Source organism: Ctenocephalides felis, unplaced genomic scaffold (genome assembly GCF_003426905.1).
Source record: "Ctenocephalides felis isolate EL2017-DRISC unplaced genomic scaffold, ASM342690v1 CF-g0.4_SCAFFOLD_01886, whole genome shotgun sequence".
NCBI lineage: Eukaryota > Metazoa > Arthropoda > Insecta > Siphonaptera > Pulicidae > Ctenocephalides > Ctenocephalides felis.
Window position 1 is genome coordinate 183,042,549 of NW_020538040.1, and position 21,938 is coordinate 183,064,486.

Genomic DNA, 21,938 nt, shown 5'->3' on the forward strand with positions numbered 1-21,938 from the left:
CCAAATTTAGGATTTTCGGCGTTAATATTTTTCGTTGTAACTAAAATTATTAATGGGTCTTTTGCACGAATTCTGATCAGCGATTGGAGTTTGACTATAACTCAAATCAGGAAAGTGTGATTAACGTTAAGGTTACCATTTTTCTAAATTAACTTCCCTATGGTGAGTTATTGTAATCGTCTAAAAATCAGAAATAATGTTTTTTACATACTTTCACGTTTCAGAGGTTTCTGAACATTTTGGCATACCTCAGAAGAAATGGATGTGTTGTGTGTGCGCGTTTGTTTGTGTGGATACATTTTTTCGTCGACATTTTTGGGAGCATCGCTCAACCCAAATTTGGGAGCAAAGAGTGCAGAAAATAGAAATTAAGTTTGTGAGAGAATAGTGTATCCGATTTTGATGACTCAAAAAAACATTTCACTTGTATTGACGTAATGAAGAATTTGTTAAGTTTTTGCAAGGGCAGTTCCAGCGGTTTCGGAGATCCAGATTTTTTTTAAAAACGTCATTTTGCGTTCGAAAATTAGAAATTTTGTAATTTGAATTCAACCAATATGAATGGCTGTCAAAAACTTTCAAAAAAATTAAAAAATTTCAGATTTCAAAAAATTTCTAAATTTTCAAAAAATATTAGTATTTTCAAAAAAGGCATTTTTTTCAATATCCAAATTTTTTTAAGTTTTTAAAAAAAAAAAATATCATTCTCAAAAAGAAATCGATTTTTTTCTGAGCTTTTATAAATTTTGAATTGCAGTACCGGCAATTTGCCTTAAGGCACGATGCCATGCACCACTAGTTTCATTTCATTAATTGAGTTTGCACTCTAATTCCCACTGAATTTTTTTTGTTATTCATAAAATTTAGATTTTTAAGAATTTTATCTTTTTCCTAGTTATAGATTAAAGATACTTGCCAGGATCTATTAAGCTGTAAAGCTTTACTAGAACTTGTAATATCAGCCTAGGACTTTTGAACTCAGAACTAGTACAAAACAATGATAATATAATCTGTAGTGATTTTTGCATTTGTATATTAATAAATAATAATGAATATATGACTCATTTTACTCATGTAAATTAATGAAAACAATGTTGAACATCTTCAATCATCAAATTCAATTGTCACACATCGATTTATCTCAAATTTTTATTTGATACCATAAAATGTTCTTATCAAATATTATTTGCTTCGGAATTACTTCTATTTATAGTTTGCTATTATAATTAGCACTGGCTTATGTGATATGATAAGTTTTTGCCATTTTTGCACGTTTGACGAAGTTTTCACGTCAAGATTTGTACGTAGTGATTTTTACTGCATTGTTTGAAAAAAATAAAAAGCATAAAAAAATCGTTTTATCTAAAATAAGAGAACTTGTGGTATGAAATAAGATTTTTGTCGGCTTGTCTTGAATAGTATTTTTTTTACTTAACCATAGGATCATCTTTAAATGTCGTGTTTATTTTTTAATTTTAAATTAATTTTTTTCCACAGGACTAATATTTTAAGGGCTTTGTCTTGACTATCAACCCTATCACTATGCAAAGTATCATCAATATCCCAGACGAATAAATTTAAAGTTTTCCTTGTTAGCTTTTTTTAAATTTTCATATAAATTGGAATCTGTCCATGAAGTCATCGTTAAGGTTTAACTTAAAAAAATGTTTTTGACTATTTCGACCATTAGATAATGTATTATTATTCATATATATCCATATATAAACATATATATTATTCGTAATATTAAGGGTACATAGGGTTTAATGATGAATTGACGTGCAACTGATTTATGCATCTATTTATTATATCTTCTGTAACTAGGAAACATTATGCTAAATATAGCTGGAAAATTTGAAAAACTTGTACAAAACAAAGTAATTTATGACATGTTCTATCATCGTAATGCAATCTGGTATAATACAAAAATAAAACTAATTTAGTTTTTTCTTCAACATTTTTTAAATTATTGGAAAGATCCGATTGGATACGTTTAAAATAATTTGTTTACGAATGAAAATCGGTCCAGAAGTATTTTTTTAATCCGACATTTACATACTTTGCTCGCGTTTTGCTGATCCATTCATTCTGATGTAGATTACAGAACCGGCCTTATTAAAACATTAATAATTCAGTTACATCAGCTGCAATAGGAGGAAAATGTTTTTATTAAATATTTCATACTAACGCATAAATTTAAATAACGTGATTTATGAAGCCGAGCCAGGAATTAAAATCTTTAATTATTTTTTGAATTTGAGGAGAAAAAATTTAGATTTTTTATTGATCAAAAGTTATTGATGCATCATTTACCTACACTTTTGTTTTTTATTTTCATACACAAGTTTTTTGCTCATTCTGATTTTATTTGTGTCTAATATGTCTGATGTATCGGAGTGATAAAATATTATTTTTAACCATGTTAATGTTTAAATAATAAACAGTTTGTATACGTTTTTTTCAATAAATTTTATTAAACATCGCCATGATATCCCAATTAGTACCATTAGCACATTATTCACAAAATTATAAGATTCACCAATAATTTTGTTTTGCTTTATAAAATGATATAATGTAAATGTCAAAGAAGTAATTTTATTTGATAATTTTGGTTTTAAAATTATAAAACACAGTTTATTTATCAAATATATTGTATATGTATATTTAAATGTTGTGTGCAGTTGTTATTAGAATTATCACATTCAGGAAACCAAAATATATAACAAGCTGGGCTTGGTTTCTCTCTGTACTTAAGTTTCAAAACAATTTTTGGTTATTTTTTTTTATTCAAAGTGTTATTATGATTTATTTGTACAGAAAGCACAAGTCTAGCAAATTTAATCGTGAATTGGCAATTTGTTTATACATTTATTTATATCATTTTTGTTATTACCAAATATATAGATGTACATTTATATATAAATCAGAATTCGAATCTGAATTAATTAAAAAATCACATAGTAAATAGATAATTCTCGGTATAAAATAACGTTTAACTTTTGTAATAGAAAATTTCCAGGATATAATAATGTCAGGGTAGAATATATAATAATAACTTTATAATAATAATTAAAAAAAAACTTATCTGGAAAGAAAACTTCCAGGATGAAATAATGGCTAACTTTATAATAGACATTTATTCTGGTAATTTTCTGTTATAATGTTAAAATTTATCCTGGAAATTTCCCGTAGGGTAAGTTATAGTAATCAAAAAAAATCGAAAATCATGTTATAGTAATCGATCAAAAATGAAAATTATCATCGAAAATGGATATATGTGTGTGCGTGCGTGTGTGTGCATATATGTGTGTTTTATGTTCGGATATGCATGTTCGGATACAATTTGTCGTCCACGTTTTCGAGAGCACGGATCAACCGATTTGAATGATTCAAAGAAACAAAACACGATTCTTATTGATAGTAAAAATTATTTGCCAAAGGCAGGTTCAACCGTTTCGAAGATACGGGGCAAACAGTGCTAAATATGGCAATTCAGTTTTTGAGAGAACGTAGCGATTTGAATAATTTAAAAACATTTTACTTGTATTGACGAAACTATAAACTGATTAAATTTTTGGGAAGGCAGGTCGAGCGGTTTCAGAGATCCAATAAAAAAGTTAAAAAAAGGCCATTTGGCGATTAAAAATGATCATTGGACATATGAATATCCTTGTGTCAGATATTTTATAAAGATTTTAATAATAAGTACAAATTTTGTTTACATTTCTATGGGTTTTGTACAAAAATTTATAATGGTTGAACTTATATTCTCCTCTCCAAAACAGCTACGTAGCTGAATCACTTTGGGAACAATTCAAAGTTATCAAAAATATTCCAAATTTTCAAAAAATTGCAGGATTATCAAAAGTGTTGAAAAATCAATCAAAATGTTCAAAATATTCTCAAAAAAGGGTATTATCAAATTTTCCAAAAAATTTAATTTGCGTTACAGGAAGTTCCAGCAATTAGCCTTAAGGCATGATGCCATACACCACTAGTTTTAACCTGGAAATTTTCTACCGTTTTATTTCTCATAAATATAAATTATGTTAATATGTTATCAAATAAATATGTTATTTATTTGATACTTGGAAATATATATGGAAATACGTTTTCAAGTGAAAATATCTCTTCCTGGGATTGCTACATCAAATCATACAAATTATTGGTTATAAGGAAATTGTAGTAATAAAAATATATCAAATATAGATTGGACAACTGCTGGGATGGAACAACTAAAAAGCTGTGTAATTAGAAGTGTTATCACAATTGCCCATAGCGCTTTTAAATTCGGATTGCTATTCGAACACATTTTTTATAAGTTTTGATGAACTTTAATAATAATGACAATAAATTTTAGTCGTTGATGTAGAATACGATCCGTACAAACTCTACGTCAAAAAAATCGATAATCGAAGTCACTTTAATTTCCCAACAAATCTCGTGTGTTATCGGGTGATGGAAAATCTTCAATCCTCCAAAGTCTTATTGAACCGTCATCTGCAATGAGCGTCGCCCGCAAGGCGATTCCTACCGTTTCGGAATTCAGTCGCGGAGCACCGCATGTTAGCCGGCCTCGTGTAATTGTCGAGTCGGTGCTGTCACAGAAATGGCCGTCGATGAGCTTAGCCGACTAGACGGGATCGACTCCGGCGGGGGAGCGGTAACGGTAACGGTAACGGGAGCTTTGAGCTTCGAGCTTCGAGCTTTGAACCACCTCCTCTACGACAATGACGTCATAGCCTCGACGAATCCACAGGTCACGCCGGAATTAATGTGTACATAATGAAAAAAAGAGAGAAGACTCTAACAAAATAAACACTTGGGACGACTGTAGGTTTTTACGTGCTTTTGCCTTTGTTTTTCCGCGATTATTCGACAAACCGTGCTTAGATGTTTAGATTTTAGGCACGGAAATTTGACTTTCATCTTAGGGCGACTGGAACTTTGATTTGTAATGCTCGGGGAAACTTAGGAGTTTTTGTCAGGCTTTGTAATGGACACTTTGTTATGTCGACCCATATTACTAAGGTGACCATATTTATGTATTTCAAATCCGGATCAAACACATAGGCTTTATTTATTTATTTATTTATTTTTAATTTTTTATCTGGCTTTGCTTACTCTTAGCCACCTACAACATTTTTATTTATTTACATTCTATTTTTATATAATTTTCAATCTATATATGTATCATATTCTATATTCCTCATGTTTTCTTCTTCTTATTTTCTCCAATTTTTGCTCTTTTTCAAATTTCTAATTCTATTTATCTTCTAGCTTCATTCCATTTTCTTCTTCTTCTTCTTTCTTTTAATTTCAACTTAGTTCCAATATTTCTTTTAATACAATTGAGCTATTCGAACTCTGTCATTCCTATTTTTTTTTTAATTTTTATTCAAATGCTGCTTAACAACAGAATTTATATTTGATTTCAAATTAACTCTACATTTTTTTTTCCTATATTCTAAGTCAATGACAGGATTTGATCCGAAGATCCCTGTTGTGTGAATCGAGCACACTATCAAGAGAGCTATGCTCGCCACAAGGTTTTATTAAAGTTAAATAATTTAAAAGTTTAACTAGTGGTATATGGTATCGTGCCTTAAGAGAAATTGCTGGAATTTCCCGTACCATAGTGAAATATTCAAGGAATACTAAATGTTTTCAAATAGATTATTATAAATACTGTAGCTTTCATTATTTGTGTGTTATAGACAGATTATAAGAGCTTATAAAAAATATTTTTTGTAAATATTTTTTTTTGTATAAATCTTGAAATATTTTTTTCTTCCAAAAGCAATCGTTTCGTCACCACATGCAGAATGTTTTTTCGATCAGTCAAATGGATGCTCCGTATTTCCGAAACGACAAGACTTGTCTTTGACAAAAACTAATCAGTATGTTCCCCCATCAGTATGAATCGAATATTTTTTGAACAATTCAAATCGATTGATTCGTCGAAATTTCTAAAGTATGCCAAAATGTTCAGAAACCTCTGAAACGTTAAGATAGGCAAAAAAAGTCAATTTCGCTTTTTGGACAATTGCAATAACTTACCCTACAGGAAGTTAATATAAAAATGAAACTAAAAAATTGTTTTTTTTTAGAAAATATTTTTTCTTATCTCTGGACTTTTCATATTTTTTTGATAAAGTAAACCTCAGGTTTACTCTTCTGTTATTTTGATGAAACTTTGCATAGTGATAAGTCAAACTGAACACCTTAAAATATTATAGGCCTATGGGAAGTGGTTTAATTATAAAAATTGATTAAAGTTTTGAAAAATAGACCGTATGCGTACAGTGTTTCATATTAATAAATCTCGGTAGCTCAGTGAGTTTAAGCGCTGGTTTCCACTTTTTGTGCTTGTATTCATAGATAAGAGAGTTAAAAATGATCAGGTTCAAATCTTGTCAACGTATAATTTATTTTTATTTTTTTTCTTTCATTTTGAATAGTTAAATATTTATCTTTTTTGCAGTAATTCGTTTTTGCTTCTAAGCAACGACAGTATAAAATATTGTACTTTTTTATAATTAACATTAGTATTTATTTTTGTTTCTAGTTAAGTTTGTCTTCTGTCCAAAAACCAGCCAGACAGGATAAGACTTATTTTCGTAAATTAGAAAATCGATTGAACGATTGTTAAAGTAGTTCTATTTGAAATATCTTTGAAATGAATGTTGAAAATATTTGAAATTTATTTAAAATAATTCTATTTGAAATTTATTTAAAATATATTACTATGATAATCTAGGATAAAAAACTCTTAATCCGGAAAAAAAATTGCTTCTATAAAAATCCGGGACGCAAGTTGAAAATCCGGGACTATCCCGAACAAATCTGGACCTTAAATTATTCAAATTCACTTTAAATTTACTCTAGTATTATTATTATTGAAGTACAACTAATTTTATTGAAAATTTACAACTCATTCATAGCAATTCATAAACAGTTATTTATAATAAATCCCAGTACAATTATTTATTATATCTTTTTTACTGACAAAAGGTTTACCTGATATAAATCAAATACAGCAAAAAATTATTTAAATGTACATTGCCTATATTGTTTTTCACTTTCATAATGCTCTTCATGGAAGAGCAATTCTTTGAAATCAAATTGAGCATGGATATTCAATCAAATAAAATTGCATTTTATTTATATCGTTTACAAATATTAAACCATCCGATCAACATAAATGATATGTGGTAAAATTAAATACTATACACAATTTTCTCATAAAGGAACAAGTTGAATCGATATTCAATAATGAATTATTGTGTTATTGAATTGTGTTATTGTTAACTTCACTTTCATATATATATTTAAACTTTTATGCAATTCGATTGATATAAATAAAATACATTTTGAGAAAAACCGTTTTGTGGTGATGGGTTAAATGATTTGGCGAGTGAAATTAGTTGATTGGTTTTTCCATTATGGTGATAGTTTTTTTTAATTAGTACTAGTATTCTTCATAATTGTAATCGACTAGCTATAAATAATTTCCTCTTGATTTTTCCAATAAGTTGTTAGTTTTATATACATAGTCTTCTTTTTAGTGCTGCCTCTTCATTACTTCGTTATTTTAAGGTCGTGACCAGAGCATGTGTTGTTTGTCCGGATATAGTTTTTTCTATAATGACTCTCGTTTGTATCGATTTGCTTGAATAGTATTTTCTGTTGCTATTCTACAAGAAATTCTATGTTTTATTACATCGTAAATTTGTGTTTCGAATAATCTAAATATACTGGAACGATAAAAGTGTTAATGTGGCTCCCACAGCCAGGAAATTACGCTAATTATTGCTTGTATCTATTACGAGATGTTTGGTTTTGTATATACATGAACGCAATTGTAAAATGTATAATATATATATATATATATATATATATATATATATATATAATTACCTATCTGGTTTCATATTATATTTGTCATGGAATTGTGAAACACGATCTTTTTACATGCGATTCAAAAGGTTTAAATTTATATACGACGATTTCAATTATTGCAATCGAACTAAAGAAGTAGATTCAAGAGATATGAAACAGATTTATTGGTTTCTATGATCTATATCTGCTCCTGTATATTAATTTTAGTGATGATACTTGACGGGGCAATACTGTATTGCATCGAAGTACATCGTGAAGTGCTGAAAGCTGTTAAAGTGATTACTGTGCTCGTATTATGTGATATTTAACATTACGAATATAATCGATAACTGTCTATAACCATACATGTTAATAAAATGAATTATTAACTCACCGTGGGGCAAGTTTTAGTAATCGCAAAAAAATCGAAAATGGACATTTTTGCATCTCTTTCTTTTGCAAAGGCTTCATTGTGGCTTACCTTAGAATGTGGATACAAATTTTGTCAATAGTACGGATCAACCGATTTCAATAATTCCTATTGATATGTAGACGTTAGATTTGGCGTGTCAAGCTATTTCGGAAGTACGAAGCAAAAATTGACAAAATTGATGATTCAGTTTAGTATAATTCAGAAAACTTTTCACTTGTATTAAGGTGACCATACGTCCCGGTTTGGCTGGGACAGTCCCGAATTTGCACCTTGTGTCCCAGGTTTTTCTAAAAGCAATATTTTTCCCAAATTTATATCTTTTGTTCCGGGTTTTCGAAAATTTATTGGTAAATTACCAAAACTTACAAAAACTAACGAATAAGTGCTATAAGATATAATATAATACCGTAGATAAAACAAGTATTACATATAATCTAAAAATAAAGTTAAATGATTTAAAAAAAATGGTTCATATAAAAAAACTGTTTTTTTTTTATAGTATCTTTAAATGGCATTTATTATTTTAAAGACCTACCTATCCCTCGTCCCGGATTTTCATAACTTAAAATTGCCGTCCCGGTTTTGATTAAAAAAATATGGTCACCTTACTTGTATTGAAGGAATGAAGAATTTTCTGTGAATGTAATTCGACCAGAATTACATTCACAGAAAAATAATGAAAACTACTTAATAGTAGTTTGATTAGTATATTATTACTTTTGTCATAATTGTCAAATCATAATTGTGTAAAAGTTATAATATAATACTAAATATTTTTTAGCTGGTTGTATATCATTGAAAGAGCTCATTTACGGACAAACATTATCGTATACAGAACATAGAATACAAAATAGCATTACTTTGAGACATTATATATCTAGAAAGTCCTAAAACTGCCTTTGAGACGAAAAAAAACACTTTTTTCGATCCAAATCTTTGTATTAGTAAAAAATTTCAAGCAAATATCTGCACATGCTAACGGATTTAGTAACTGTTTAGGGATGTCGGATATGGCAAATCCTGTGAGACAACTCCACTCGGATTCACTCCGAGGGAGGAGTTGTGTCGGAGTTATAACTCTGGAGTGAATAACCCATATCTAGACTGTGAACACTTAATTCGTGCCCAGTTTCATCTGCCCATCTATAATTAAATTCATATAGGACTTACCATGTGTAAAAAATGCTATTTGGCAGTCAAAAATGATCATTAGACATATGCTCATCAAATTATCAGATATTATAGAGTATTTAATAGCATGTCTAAGTTTTGTCTGCAATTCTCGTCAAAGTTCATTCACATATTCATAGATTTCAAACAAATACTTGAAGGGTTCGAAAATTTGAAAAATATTTCAAAATTTAAAGGAAATTAATTTCTGTACGGGAGGTTTCAACACTTTGCCTTAAGGCACAATCCCATGAACCACTAGTATAAATTTGTTTTGCGCATTTAAATAAGGACAATATAAATGCGAATATTCGCTATGGATGAACGGCCGCCTGCTAAATTGCTTTGGACCGGACAACAAAAATGCGCTTTATGCGTAACGTGCCATTCGTTTTTTTTTTGTTTTGCAACCGATCGTGTTGATATTTTAACTCAATTGTTGGATGTTTGTAGCTGTAGTTTGTAGCTTTGATATATTTATTGTGCCTGTGTGTTTGGAGGACTTTCTACTTTTAACTACTGCACTTGTCCGTGTGCGCGTGGTCGACGCATGGCCAAGTTGAAATTGTCAGTGCAATATAACACACATCAAAGCCAGCTGTTTAAAATTAAATTAGTCGTAATTAAAATAACCTCCTGTCACACAGAGAAGCATCCGAAGGATCGTTTGACAAAATTAGATGTGTACAACGCCAGTCGAATATGATAGCGCTAGTAGGTTTAATTAATACACATGGAAGAACTCGATATATCGATCAGCCGAATCGCCGAATAGACTTGGAAGACGACATAGTCGTAGTCGTAGTCATCGTCGAGCCTACCTTGTTATGGGGTAACCGAGAACAGAAGAAGACAGAGCCGCTCTGGTTCGCTTTTCGCTGCGGGACACGGGACGTGGCGGTGGCGGTGGCGGTGGCGGTAGCGGTAGCATCCCCGTCCGTGCCCGTGCGCATGAGTATTGATTATGGGAGCCGCGCGCGCGTTTCGCTTTAGCCTTGCCTTGCCTTGCCTTGCCTTGCCTCACGCTACCGAACCGAACGTGTAGCATTCGCCCCGATAACACGGAGACCCCGGGCCTAGTACATCGTACACTTTGTGCACAGCCGTACACCTAACTGACACGCCGGCTGTGTATGATGTAACCTTGACATTTGTGCAAAAATCACAATTACAACGATCAGTGACGTGCGATCGGCAGCGGCAGTGATCATCAGTTTGTTCTGTGCTTTTAGTGCCTGTGTCAGTGCCAATACCAAAATCAGTGCATGTATGGCTATTAGCAAACGGCTCTTGTTCAATCAGCTTTAAAATGAGAAACTCTAAGACGACGATCTCGTATGTACGATCGGGCAGGTGTGCTGCCGAAACGTGATACCGCCGAAACTGTATGGGAGCCTAACAGCATAGGTACAGTTCAGTTGCTATGTTGTAATTATATTCGCTCCAAAGTCAATACCCATCGACAATCGATATCTCTTATATAATCGATTAGCTTTAGGGTAACCTTATTACTCTACCAAAACCCACATTACGATAATACTCTCAGCTGTCTTAATAACAAGCATTCAAATGGATGGATAACTAACAAAAATTGACTACAATTAACTCTGTGCTACTCATCAATCGCGAAATAAAAATTAAGACCTTCGATCATGCTTGATTCAATTATCATTATATATATATATATATATATATATATATAATGTTTACGTACAAATTGTTTATAAATAATAATTATATATGCAGTTATAGATAAATTATACGATAGCTAATTGTGAAATCAGTAAGCTATTGCATATAAATCGTATCATTCAATGGTTGCTTTCAGGGTTATATATATTACGTAACAGAATGGATATATTATATTTCCAATGATAATTTTTGACATGCGATTTTATTTTTAAGCTCTTCGATATTGTTATAACGATATAAGATATATATATATATATATATATATATATATATATATCTATATATATATATAAAATTTTCATGTCGTGATGTTCGTTGCAATACTTCTCCAGTTTGACCGATTTTTATGCAATTTTATAATCACGTTCTGACTGAGATCTGACTGAGAATCTGCCAAGATCTATTTTTCACACCCCTAATTAGTAAGGGTTTGCTTCTCTTGACCAATTTATTTTAATTCTTTATGATTTGTACTCAAAAATCACATACAGCCCTAATTTTTTACCCTCCTACCACAACTCCTATTTTGTAGTAGTCGATTAATTTTAGACACTGTTCAAATATATGTCAACACTGTAAATTTTTCCACAGAGTTTTTAAAATTTACTAGATTCGCTAGGCGACCACTTCATAATTCAGAAATGAATGTTAGGATTTTGCTTTGTAATTAAAAAATTAATATTTTTGGAAAACGTGGTAATAATATATCAAAACTTTGAATATCCGAATTGTGCTGATTCAATTTAAATGAAAACAGTTTCAGATTAAGCACTTGAAATCACTATCAATATGCCCCAGAAACATTTATATGTGGAAAGTGTTGCAATGGGAGAACCATCCTTATAATTTGCGTAAGCTGCCTCTTTCACTTATATATGCTATTCACAATCAGTTAATTATATTTTATACTAAAAATTTCTAAAAATATTTTTTACGTTTGCGGGCCCAGCTAGTATATCTAACAATGTTTTACAAAAATAGTTCCAGTGTGTGTATATAATATATCATGTTTCCATCTGAATCAGATATTTTCCCCATTGTTACATTATTCTGCATAAAATTTCGCTGATGATACGTTTGAAAAGTGTCGTCGCAAGGCACCTGAAATAATTATTATGGAAATATGTTAGGCAAAATTACATTCATGACGAGGTAGCACAACAGCAAGTAATTAATTCAAGTATTACTCTCAGGTGTATAATCGATAGTATTATTCGTGTATTGGTCACATACAGGTAGAAATTGCTGTGCGTACATGAAGCTCAAGTGTTATTTAATCAATGTACAGCCGATCTATAAATATATGAAATCCACGATGTACGGACTAAAATTTAACTGGCCAATGTCAAATGCCTTGGGATATGACAATATGGAGTTTTATTATGGAGAGGGGGTTTCTAATCGCGAAGTCCTAAGTTTCAAAATGAAAATACAATTCCTAGCTGGCATTGCTGACCTAAGTTATTGTTGTGGTGACAGGCATAAAAATAAATTAAAAAACTTATTTATTAGTTATGTTGTCTTCAATTCTAATTGCTGGTAATTAACTACTAATGTGCAACTTACAGCAAATTGACAAAGTAATTTTTGTGTACACAAGTAACAGTTATTATTAAAAGAAATCTAAAAAAACTTACTTTTGACTCTCTGAAAGCTATGAATACAGCCTGCAGATCACAAAAATGTTCCATTATCAATGCGACAATGGAAACTTGTTCGAGCAAACATACTTCATCTTTTTTCTTTTGGACCCTTTCTCAAAATCAGTATAGTTTATGACGACTGTCACTACCGTACCCTGGCACAACCGTACCCAGTCTTCTCTACTAGAGAAATTGTCTAGGATTTGCACACAAAATTTTATATCAGAAGAAATTGCAATTAGAAGAAATCAAAGGATCACAAAAATATCTTGGTTTTCCATAAGCTTGTATTATCTGACCAATTTTCAGAATTGCAAAGTTCTATATAAATTTTTAACGAAACGTTTATTAATTTATATAATGCATTCTGTTATTATTTGTGGTCAAACGTTAATTTAAATATGCTACTCATTATCAACATTTTAACCTTTGTTTTCTCTATAAGCATTTTTCGCAATATTTTCTACCATTGAAAAAATATTTATGCTTTCTAGTTCCCACACGATGTTAAAAAAATGATTTATTTTTTTATTATTTGGTGCAATAATTTTTGAATTCATAATTATGATATCATCATTTATCTTCCATCAAATAGAACGAATTCATTTTGTTTTCGTGTCTAAAATGCCTTTATTTTGTGTTGTGTGCTATCAAGTGCTGTTATTTATTTCTTGGCAGATATTTCATAAAATCATGCCACCTATTCATTAGCATGTAATATATACTTGCTGTACTACAATCCACTTACCTTTTATGAGAGGTATTATTCAGGAAATATTTTCTGTTTGGAAAAAATCCGTGATAAGAATGTGGTTTAGCAACCGATACCCACCTCGGTTAGCTTGATATCATGGAGTAGTGATATCAGATTTAGATAATAGATCCATCTAACATGACAAGTGAAAATAACAATAGCCTTCCGGAGTCGTTGCTCCACTACATAAATCTCTCATCAGTATTAGATAAAAAATATAGATAAAATCTCATTAGATAGAGAATGGTCAGCAGCATATATAATGAATTCTAATAACATGCATTTTAATAACTTTTTGTAAAACATATATATTTTCTAAAACGATTTGTTTCCGCATCAGGAGTTCTAAAAATACTCACAAGATTTACATAAAAGGCAAATGATTCATTCTTGTCAATAATTTACTTATCCGAATTTTGAAATGTTATTTAAGAAGGAAAAGGAAAGCCTTTGATGACTAAAACTACTATTTTACTATTAATTGGATATATGCACAACAAATTATAAGATTTTTTTGGAAAGATTTTAGTCTAAATCTAATATATCTTTTCACTTCTTATTGAAAAGTTTAAAACGTCTCTCGTGATAATAATAGTTTTTATGGAGAAAAAGTTTGCCTTTACCATAATATCAGAAAAATTTAAAAGACGGTAATTGACCATGAAGAAGATGAAAAGTTATTGAATGACTTAAATAACTACTAAAAAATATGAGCTTTTGGGGGGTGAAAATTTATGGTTGCATGTATTTAATTATTAAAAAATAAAATAGAAAATATTGGTTTTAGAAAATTTCAAAAATGTCAGGAAAAGGCAGTATAATACAACACTAAAACAATATTAAGCCTAACATTAGTATTATGTAAAACAATAACTTAAAGAAAAAATGTTATAATCTTGAGATAGTTTATCCAAGGCTTGTAGATGTTGAGATTCTCTGATGATAAAAAAATCTTTTAAATATCCGTAGCGCTTTTTTTATTTTGTCCCAAATCTGGAAAATAATAATTAAGAGCAGTATTAATTATTAAAAAGGTTATATCATATATTATCAGTAGGCATTTCATTATCAAAATATTGTTTAATATCGAAACTGGCAAAATTAGAAGTATCATAGAAACTTTGGGCTTCCAAAAGTATTATTGCCTTAATACATCTTTTAAATTTACTCAAAACATAATATTCAGAATTTTTCAAAATAATTTTTGAGTATATTGGATTATTTTCTTCCTAAATAAAAGTTTTGTACCATTTTCATTTTCATTTTTTTTAAGAAAGGTTTGCCTTCACATACATTGCCTTATATTCTGTATTATTTTTCCAATAATTTTTCTAGAATCTTTCTTTCCCATTGATCAATTTATAATTATCCTCGACGAAAAAAATAATAGTCGAAGAAAAGCTATTCTAAGCAAATTCTATGTATCGTAATATCGTATGACTCCCTTTTTGTGCGCCGCAGCAGATTGAGGCAAAATCAATAAAATATGAAACCATTCATAACACACGTTTTATTAATAATCATATGGCAGAAAAACAATTTATTTAATTATAAAAATGTTGCAAGCTTTTATTGTAAAGAATTTACTAATTAGTAAAACAATTAACTATGACTCTAGTTTTCTGTGTAATATTATGAGGTGTGCTTTCGCAAAATATTTATAAGTCATATGCAAAACTATGACAAAATCCGATTCATACGTAATTAAATATGATTTTTATTACAAACAATAAATTTATACTTTTGAAATTTTAGTGTAAACAAAAATCAATGAAGGTAATTGAGGATTTAAATAAAAAAACTCCTATAGACTATGACTATATGAAATTGAATATGTATCATTTAATTTTGCAAATATATTTAATATATTATTTGCAAAATTATACATAATATTATATAGTTTTGCTTTGCACATTTGCTTTGTATCACCGAATCGCTGGACCTGCCTTTGTCAAAAACTAATCACCATTTCCCTTCATCATTACGAATTGAATGTTTTTTGGATCAATCAATTCGGATGCTCCATTCTCTCAAAAATTCGATTTCTTTTTTCTGCACTCTTTGCTTCATATCTTCGAAACGGCTGGACCAACTTTTGCTAAAAACTAATCAGCAGGTCTCCTTATTAAAAGGAATCGAATGTTTTTTGAACTATTCAAATCGGTTGATCCGTGTGCCCCAATTTGTCGACGAAAAATTGTATCCACACATACACACACACCTCCATTTTCTCTAAGGTATGCCAAAATGTTCTGAAACCTCTGAAACGTAGATATGCAAAATTTTTCAATTTCGATTTTTGAACGATTACAATAACTTACCCTACGGGAACTAAAAAATTTCTTGTGGTCACAATTTCACCAAAGCTCTAGGTTGCACATAAAAGCTCATAATCTTCATACTACATGAGATTAAAAAAAAAACTTTTTTTTTTCATGACAGATAAGATCCATACTATCAACTCAGTATCGGCTTGACGTTGAGTTCTGGGACATCCTGTATATGCGCGATTGATTTTCTTATTTAATTTTTTTTATTCTTAATCAATTTTATTTATTATGTTAATGGATTTCTATTACAAATATTATCAATTTGTTGGAACAAGATATTTCCTTTACAAACGTTTAATAAAAATATCTGATATATAAAACAAATTGTTCAATTGTTTTGAAATGTACATATATCTTCTTCTCGGTAAACTTTGCCCTATAAATTTATCAATTTACATACATTAAGTGTTATGTGTAACGTAAACAACTTCTGTAATCCGAATATATTTACATATGACGATCATGGGTCATTAAATATGTGAATCATCCGTCTCAGGATCATGTCCATAAGAAAATTTTCTTGGAAATTTTTTAATGTCACCGCCACGATTGTAATGTCATCGATTATTTCATAATTTAATTATTTTTATTTATACTATTGGGTAGCAGTATACTGGTTAAGAAAAGTACTGAATGCCAATAATTTTAATTTAAACCTAGTGGTGATGATGAAAACAGAGCTTTTAGTTTTCAACAAATTAATTTGGTATACCAAATATTATCATGACTAATAATATAAACAGTATGTCACATAAATTTTATAGTTAATCTATTATCTTTACTGCACTTTTTGCACTATTTGATTCAATGATGTTAACGTTTCGTGTCTCTGGTTTATCTCATCCTCAGTGTAAATATAAATAAATAATTTTAATTGCACATGGCCATAAATCCTAAAACATGGTTTTATGGAGATAGTGTACTACAATATAATAATATATCTATTTAAAAAAAATTAGTTTACATGCAATTTACTACTCAAATTAACTATAATTATTTTATACATCAAAGGTTGTGTAATTTTAATATAATAATTTATATAATTTCAAAAAAACGAGACAAATTGTTTTAGAGCTTTCTATATATTGGGTATAGTTATTTTTGGTGTTTTCCATTAATTTTAGTTATATTTTAAACAGCTCATTTTAAATTTATTATTTATGAATATTTATCTTCCTATAGGGTAAGTTATAGTTATCGCAAAAAAATCGAAAATGAAAACTTTTATATATCTTTACGTTTCAGAGATTTTTGAACATTTACATACCTTACAACAAATGGATTTATGTGTGTTTGTGTGCGGATACAAATTTTGTGAACACGTATCATCCGATTTGAGTAATTCGACTCCAAAACAGCGCAATTTTTCAAAAAAGTCAATTTCTTCAAAAATTTCAAAATTTCTTAAAAATCTTTTTTTTTAATTTAGTTTTTGGTACGAGAAACCATGCACCGCTAGTTTTAACATTTTCTGAAATTTATTTTCGTACATTGAACACAACAATCAAATATTTATTTTCCATATTAAAAAATATGAAATTGAATCAAAACTATAAAACCTGCAGTTATTTTATATCCTGAATTCTGCGGAAATTCAATATTGGATCATCCATCAATTCTATATTACGGATACTTATTCCAGTTTCATGTATACCATACTATTTCTATGTGTTTTTTTTTTTGTAAAAGTCATTTTATTTAAAGATTGCTGTGTCATTTGATTTTTTTTTATAATTTAATGAATTTAGTAGTAAACATTTTATTTCATTGCATATGCATTTTTATTATTTTTGCTCTACATTTATGAATTATAAAATATTTTTCATATTAAAAATTTATAAAATTAAATTAAAACCGTAATAACTGCAATTATTTTATATCTCGAATTCTGCGTAAATTCAATATTAATGATCATTAAATTTTATATTACTGCTATTTATTGTTGGTTTTAAATATCGCATGCTACTTTTTACGTTTTCTAGTAAAGCGCAGTATGTGCTATGGTTAAATTACCAATTAAAACTTTTAATTAATAAATACATATATAAAATTAAAATTGTTAATCCAATTAAAACTACAAAATAATGAGTTCATCTTTATCGTAACTGCTTGGTGAAAACAGTATTTACAGAAGTACAATTGACTCATCCTTTAGAAAACTCGTAACTGATCTAACCAATACCAGTTTGTGATATCTATAATTGTTTTTAGGTTTTTAATTACTATTATCTACTTAATTATTTTATTTATTATTTAGTATTCATCACTTTATATTATATTTTAATATCATTTCATACTAAGTTAGTCACAGTTTCATTCTATAATTTTTTTTTTTATTCTGCTAATTTAACAATCAGATTACAATACAATCTATAAGTTAAAAGTTAAGGTATTGATAATCAAAATCAAGAAGAAAAAAAAGAATAAAATGAGTTAAAGAAAATAAATGGAATAAATAAATGAATAAATAATAATTAAAATAATAGTATTAATAATAAAAACAATATCAATAATAAAATAATTAAAAGTAACTTGTTTGAAAATTTTCCTGTGCAAAACAGAGAAAATTATGTTGTTGACGGAATTCTATTTCTTGATATTATAAAATTTGTTGAGGTCCGCCTTAGAGTAGAACTTGGGCTAATAATCCTTATAATTAGTATCCGAGTTCGATCCCAATCGCGGCCAGCTTGGTTTCCAGCAGCATGATATCAAATTTCTACTTGAGGTTATAGATTTTAAGTGAAAATTTTCTTTCGTGAATACTGTTGAATATAGTTATAATATAGTTCGATCTCAATTGTCGTCACCTTGGTTTCTAGCAGCATGATATCAAACTGCCAAAAACTAATCAACAGGAATTGAATGTTTTTTGAATCATTCAATTCGGTTGATCCGTGCTCTCGAAATCGTGGACGAAAAATTGTATCCAAACATACACACATACACGGACGCACATACATCCGTTTTTTTAAGGTATACCAAAGACGTTAAAATGTAAAGATACGCAAAAATTTTTATTATCGATATTTTTAGTTGTCACAATAACACAAATATAAAAAAATAGTGGTGCATGGTATTGTGCCTTAAGGTAAATCGCTGGAACTTCCCGTATCAAAAGTTACAATTTTTAACAAAGCTTTAATTTTTTTGAAAACTTTGAGAAAATTAGATTTTTGAATTTTTTTTTATTATCTCTTTTATTTACAACTGTCCCGTGAAGGACATTCAATAAATTTGATGAATTTACAATAGTCGGCCGAAAAGGGACATTGTATACTACAAGGGCATGTTGGAAAAAACAACTCAGTAGTTTTTCCATTCGATATAAAATTCACAATATTTTATTGATAATTATATAATTTTAACCATTTATTTATTAAATAATTTCTTATAAATGATGATTATGTTATTTCTATTTTTTATCAGTTTTTCTATTTTTTATCAGCTTAAATCCAGTGACGCTTTTCTTTTCAATCTTCTTGGATAGTTCTCTGTTATCAAGGAGTTTGCTAATGAATTTGGGTGACTGAGTGACCGCGATTGTCGGCAACGTTCGCTCAGCAAATGACGTCACCAGTCCCTTCAATGTTTGCGGACTTATTTTGCGCTTGACTAGCATTCTAGGTCCATATGAATTGGTAGCTTTTTGACAGTTCTTACTGCTACCAATTCATACGAAGATAGACCCGTATTATAGCGTTACCGCAACTTTTCTATTTTATCGAAGAATCGTCTCCTGAATTTCCTCGTAGCATAAATGCAAATACAAAGTGTTATTCATCGAGACCAAACGTCGTCGTACACCACTAGTTCTTATTTTAGTTGGCACACTTTCGTGGTGTACAACTACTCAACTAAGGAAGTGACTGTGACTGAAGTGACTATGACTGTGACTGTGACTGTGACTATTGATCTATCTGCGATTCCCTGGCGACGTATCTGTCATCGCGCGGCCTTGGACTGGCTGGCTCCTTTCCTATTCTACTCGATACAAAAGACTTATTTGATCGTATATTATTTTACTATCAAGTTGTATTATTTTATGGCAAACATCCATCATTTTCTCGCACAAACTTTATATTCCGCGAACTCTTTGATCGACTTGCGTTTATTTTGACCCATATGCAAACACAATCGCATACCAAATCACGAGATACCGTGGTAACATGGAAAATAACATTCATTTTATTTCACAATCAGATTATAAGTACATACATGTGAAATAAACTATTTATAATAATAATAATAAATATTATTAATTACACGTGTGCAAAATTAAGGAGAAATTGAGTTTTGAGATGGTGGAAAATTGCTGGCATTTTTTTTGGGAAGTACGAGCTTTTATCGTCAAGTCGAGCTTTTTCTGCTCCTTCCAACTTCTGCTATTGTGGGTATTTTTAGGCCGTTTTTGATCATGTAGTTGATCATAAACCGTAGGCTTTTCTGGTCATTCTAAGTTTGAGCTCTTTGGATAATATGGCTGACACAACCCCAAAGCTCTTCACCATACATCCAAACTGATTACTATGTATAATAAGGTCTTTTTGCCTAGAGTATTTGGATTATAAGTCAATTTTGAGTTAAATTTGATGTAAATTCAAATACATGAGAATTACACTATTTAGTGATTTAGAATACATGCATTATTTATATACTGAGCAAGATTTTTTTTAGTGATGAGTGCCATGATTTAGCTTTGGTTTTGATGTCTCATTTCTCAAGTTATAATTCATTTTCGATCAGGTAGATTGGAAGTAGATAAGCTATTTTTAGGATATTATTGTTCTTTGAAGTAATGACAATGTCATCAGCATAAGTGCTTATTGTTAAAGTAGAGTTTAATAGCATATTGCTAGTAAATAGGCCTTGAGGAACATCGTAATGAATCGATTTTGAGATAAATATAAATGCCAGTCGCTATAAAAGCACTAGCAAAAATTGTCATTTTTTTATTTGATTTTTTTTATTATGAGAAACTATAAAGTATTTTACCATTCTACAATCCTGATCAAATGCATCAACTTTTGATGAAAGTTGCCCAAACACTTTAGTACATTTTTTAAAAGAGTGCCTTTTAAAGACGACTAATTTCAAAAAATTCACAGTTCAACAAAAAGTCTTAATTTTTAAACTTGGTTTTTGTGAAAATTTTTTCACTGTGATTCTAGAAATGTTATTCACGATTACGATCTCAATATTCAAATGAACAAAAGTACATGATAAAAAACTTAACTACGCTATCCTAAATATGGCCAGTCATAATTTCCAAACGACGTGAGATATTTTCTCTTTCTATTTTTCCAGTTACGGTCAATACTATCACCCCGTCCCGGCTTGATGTTGAATTCCGGGACACCCTGTACATATATGATTGTATTTCATTCTATTTTTCTATTTCGATTTATTTTCTGCATACGTTCAGCTGCATTTATATTTCGGTGTGTACAAGCAACAAATACCGACAGAAATAGATTGAATGTCGAATAACAATCGACCTAATTTTTCATTAATCCGATACATACATGCATTTCGAATACGGTCGAAAAAAAAGTATTTGGAAAGAGGTCGACTTTTTTATTTAATAATATTTCCATATAAATTACAATCTGTAGGAAGAAGTCATGTTAATATGAATTAATGTCTTCCTAAAATAATTAAATGATTTGTTAATTTTTAGACATTCACTGATACTTCTAGACATTATTAGTCATTTTTGTAAATTTTAATTTTTTTTTGACATTTCTAGATATTTATAGATTGACAATTCTAGGCATTTCTTGCTGTATATTATTGAGGCAAAAAATCATTTTTGTTATCTGTCTTACTACATCTGCCCACATCTTACAAACGAATTTTCCATCCATTCCATTCAATTTTCTTTACTTGAATCTGTATACAATTCTGGTGTGTTACAACTAGCCCCAAGGTTTTGCTTCAACTGCCTCCAGGTGTGATTTTTTTACATTAATGAAGATAACTGTTTAAATAATTTAGCAATTACAAAAATTCTTACACGCTACCTAAATTAAAAT

At 29.6% G+C, this 21,938-nt stretch overlaps 2 protein-coding genes across 7 annotated transcripts in view; one reads left to right on the top strand and one right to left on the bottom strand.

Moving 5' to 3' along the window:
- LOC113378179 (plasma membrane calcium-transporting ATPase 1) overlaps positions 1–21,938 on the top strand; it is a 128,620-nt gene that overhangs the window by 28,596 nt on the left and 78,086 nt on the right. The gene's annotated exons all lie outside the window — the stretch shown is intronic.
- LOC113376349 (plasma membrane calcium-transporting ATPase 2-like) overlaps positions 10,505–21,938 on the bottom strand; it is a 44,061-nt gene continuing 32,627 nt past the window's right edge. The window contains exon 5 of the mRNA XM_026616254.1: positions 10,505–10,879. Coding sequence (XP_026472039.1) covers positions 10,505–10,879 — 375 coding nt within the window. The remainder of the gene's footprint in view (positions 10,880–21,938) is intronic.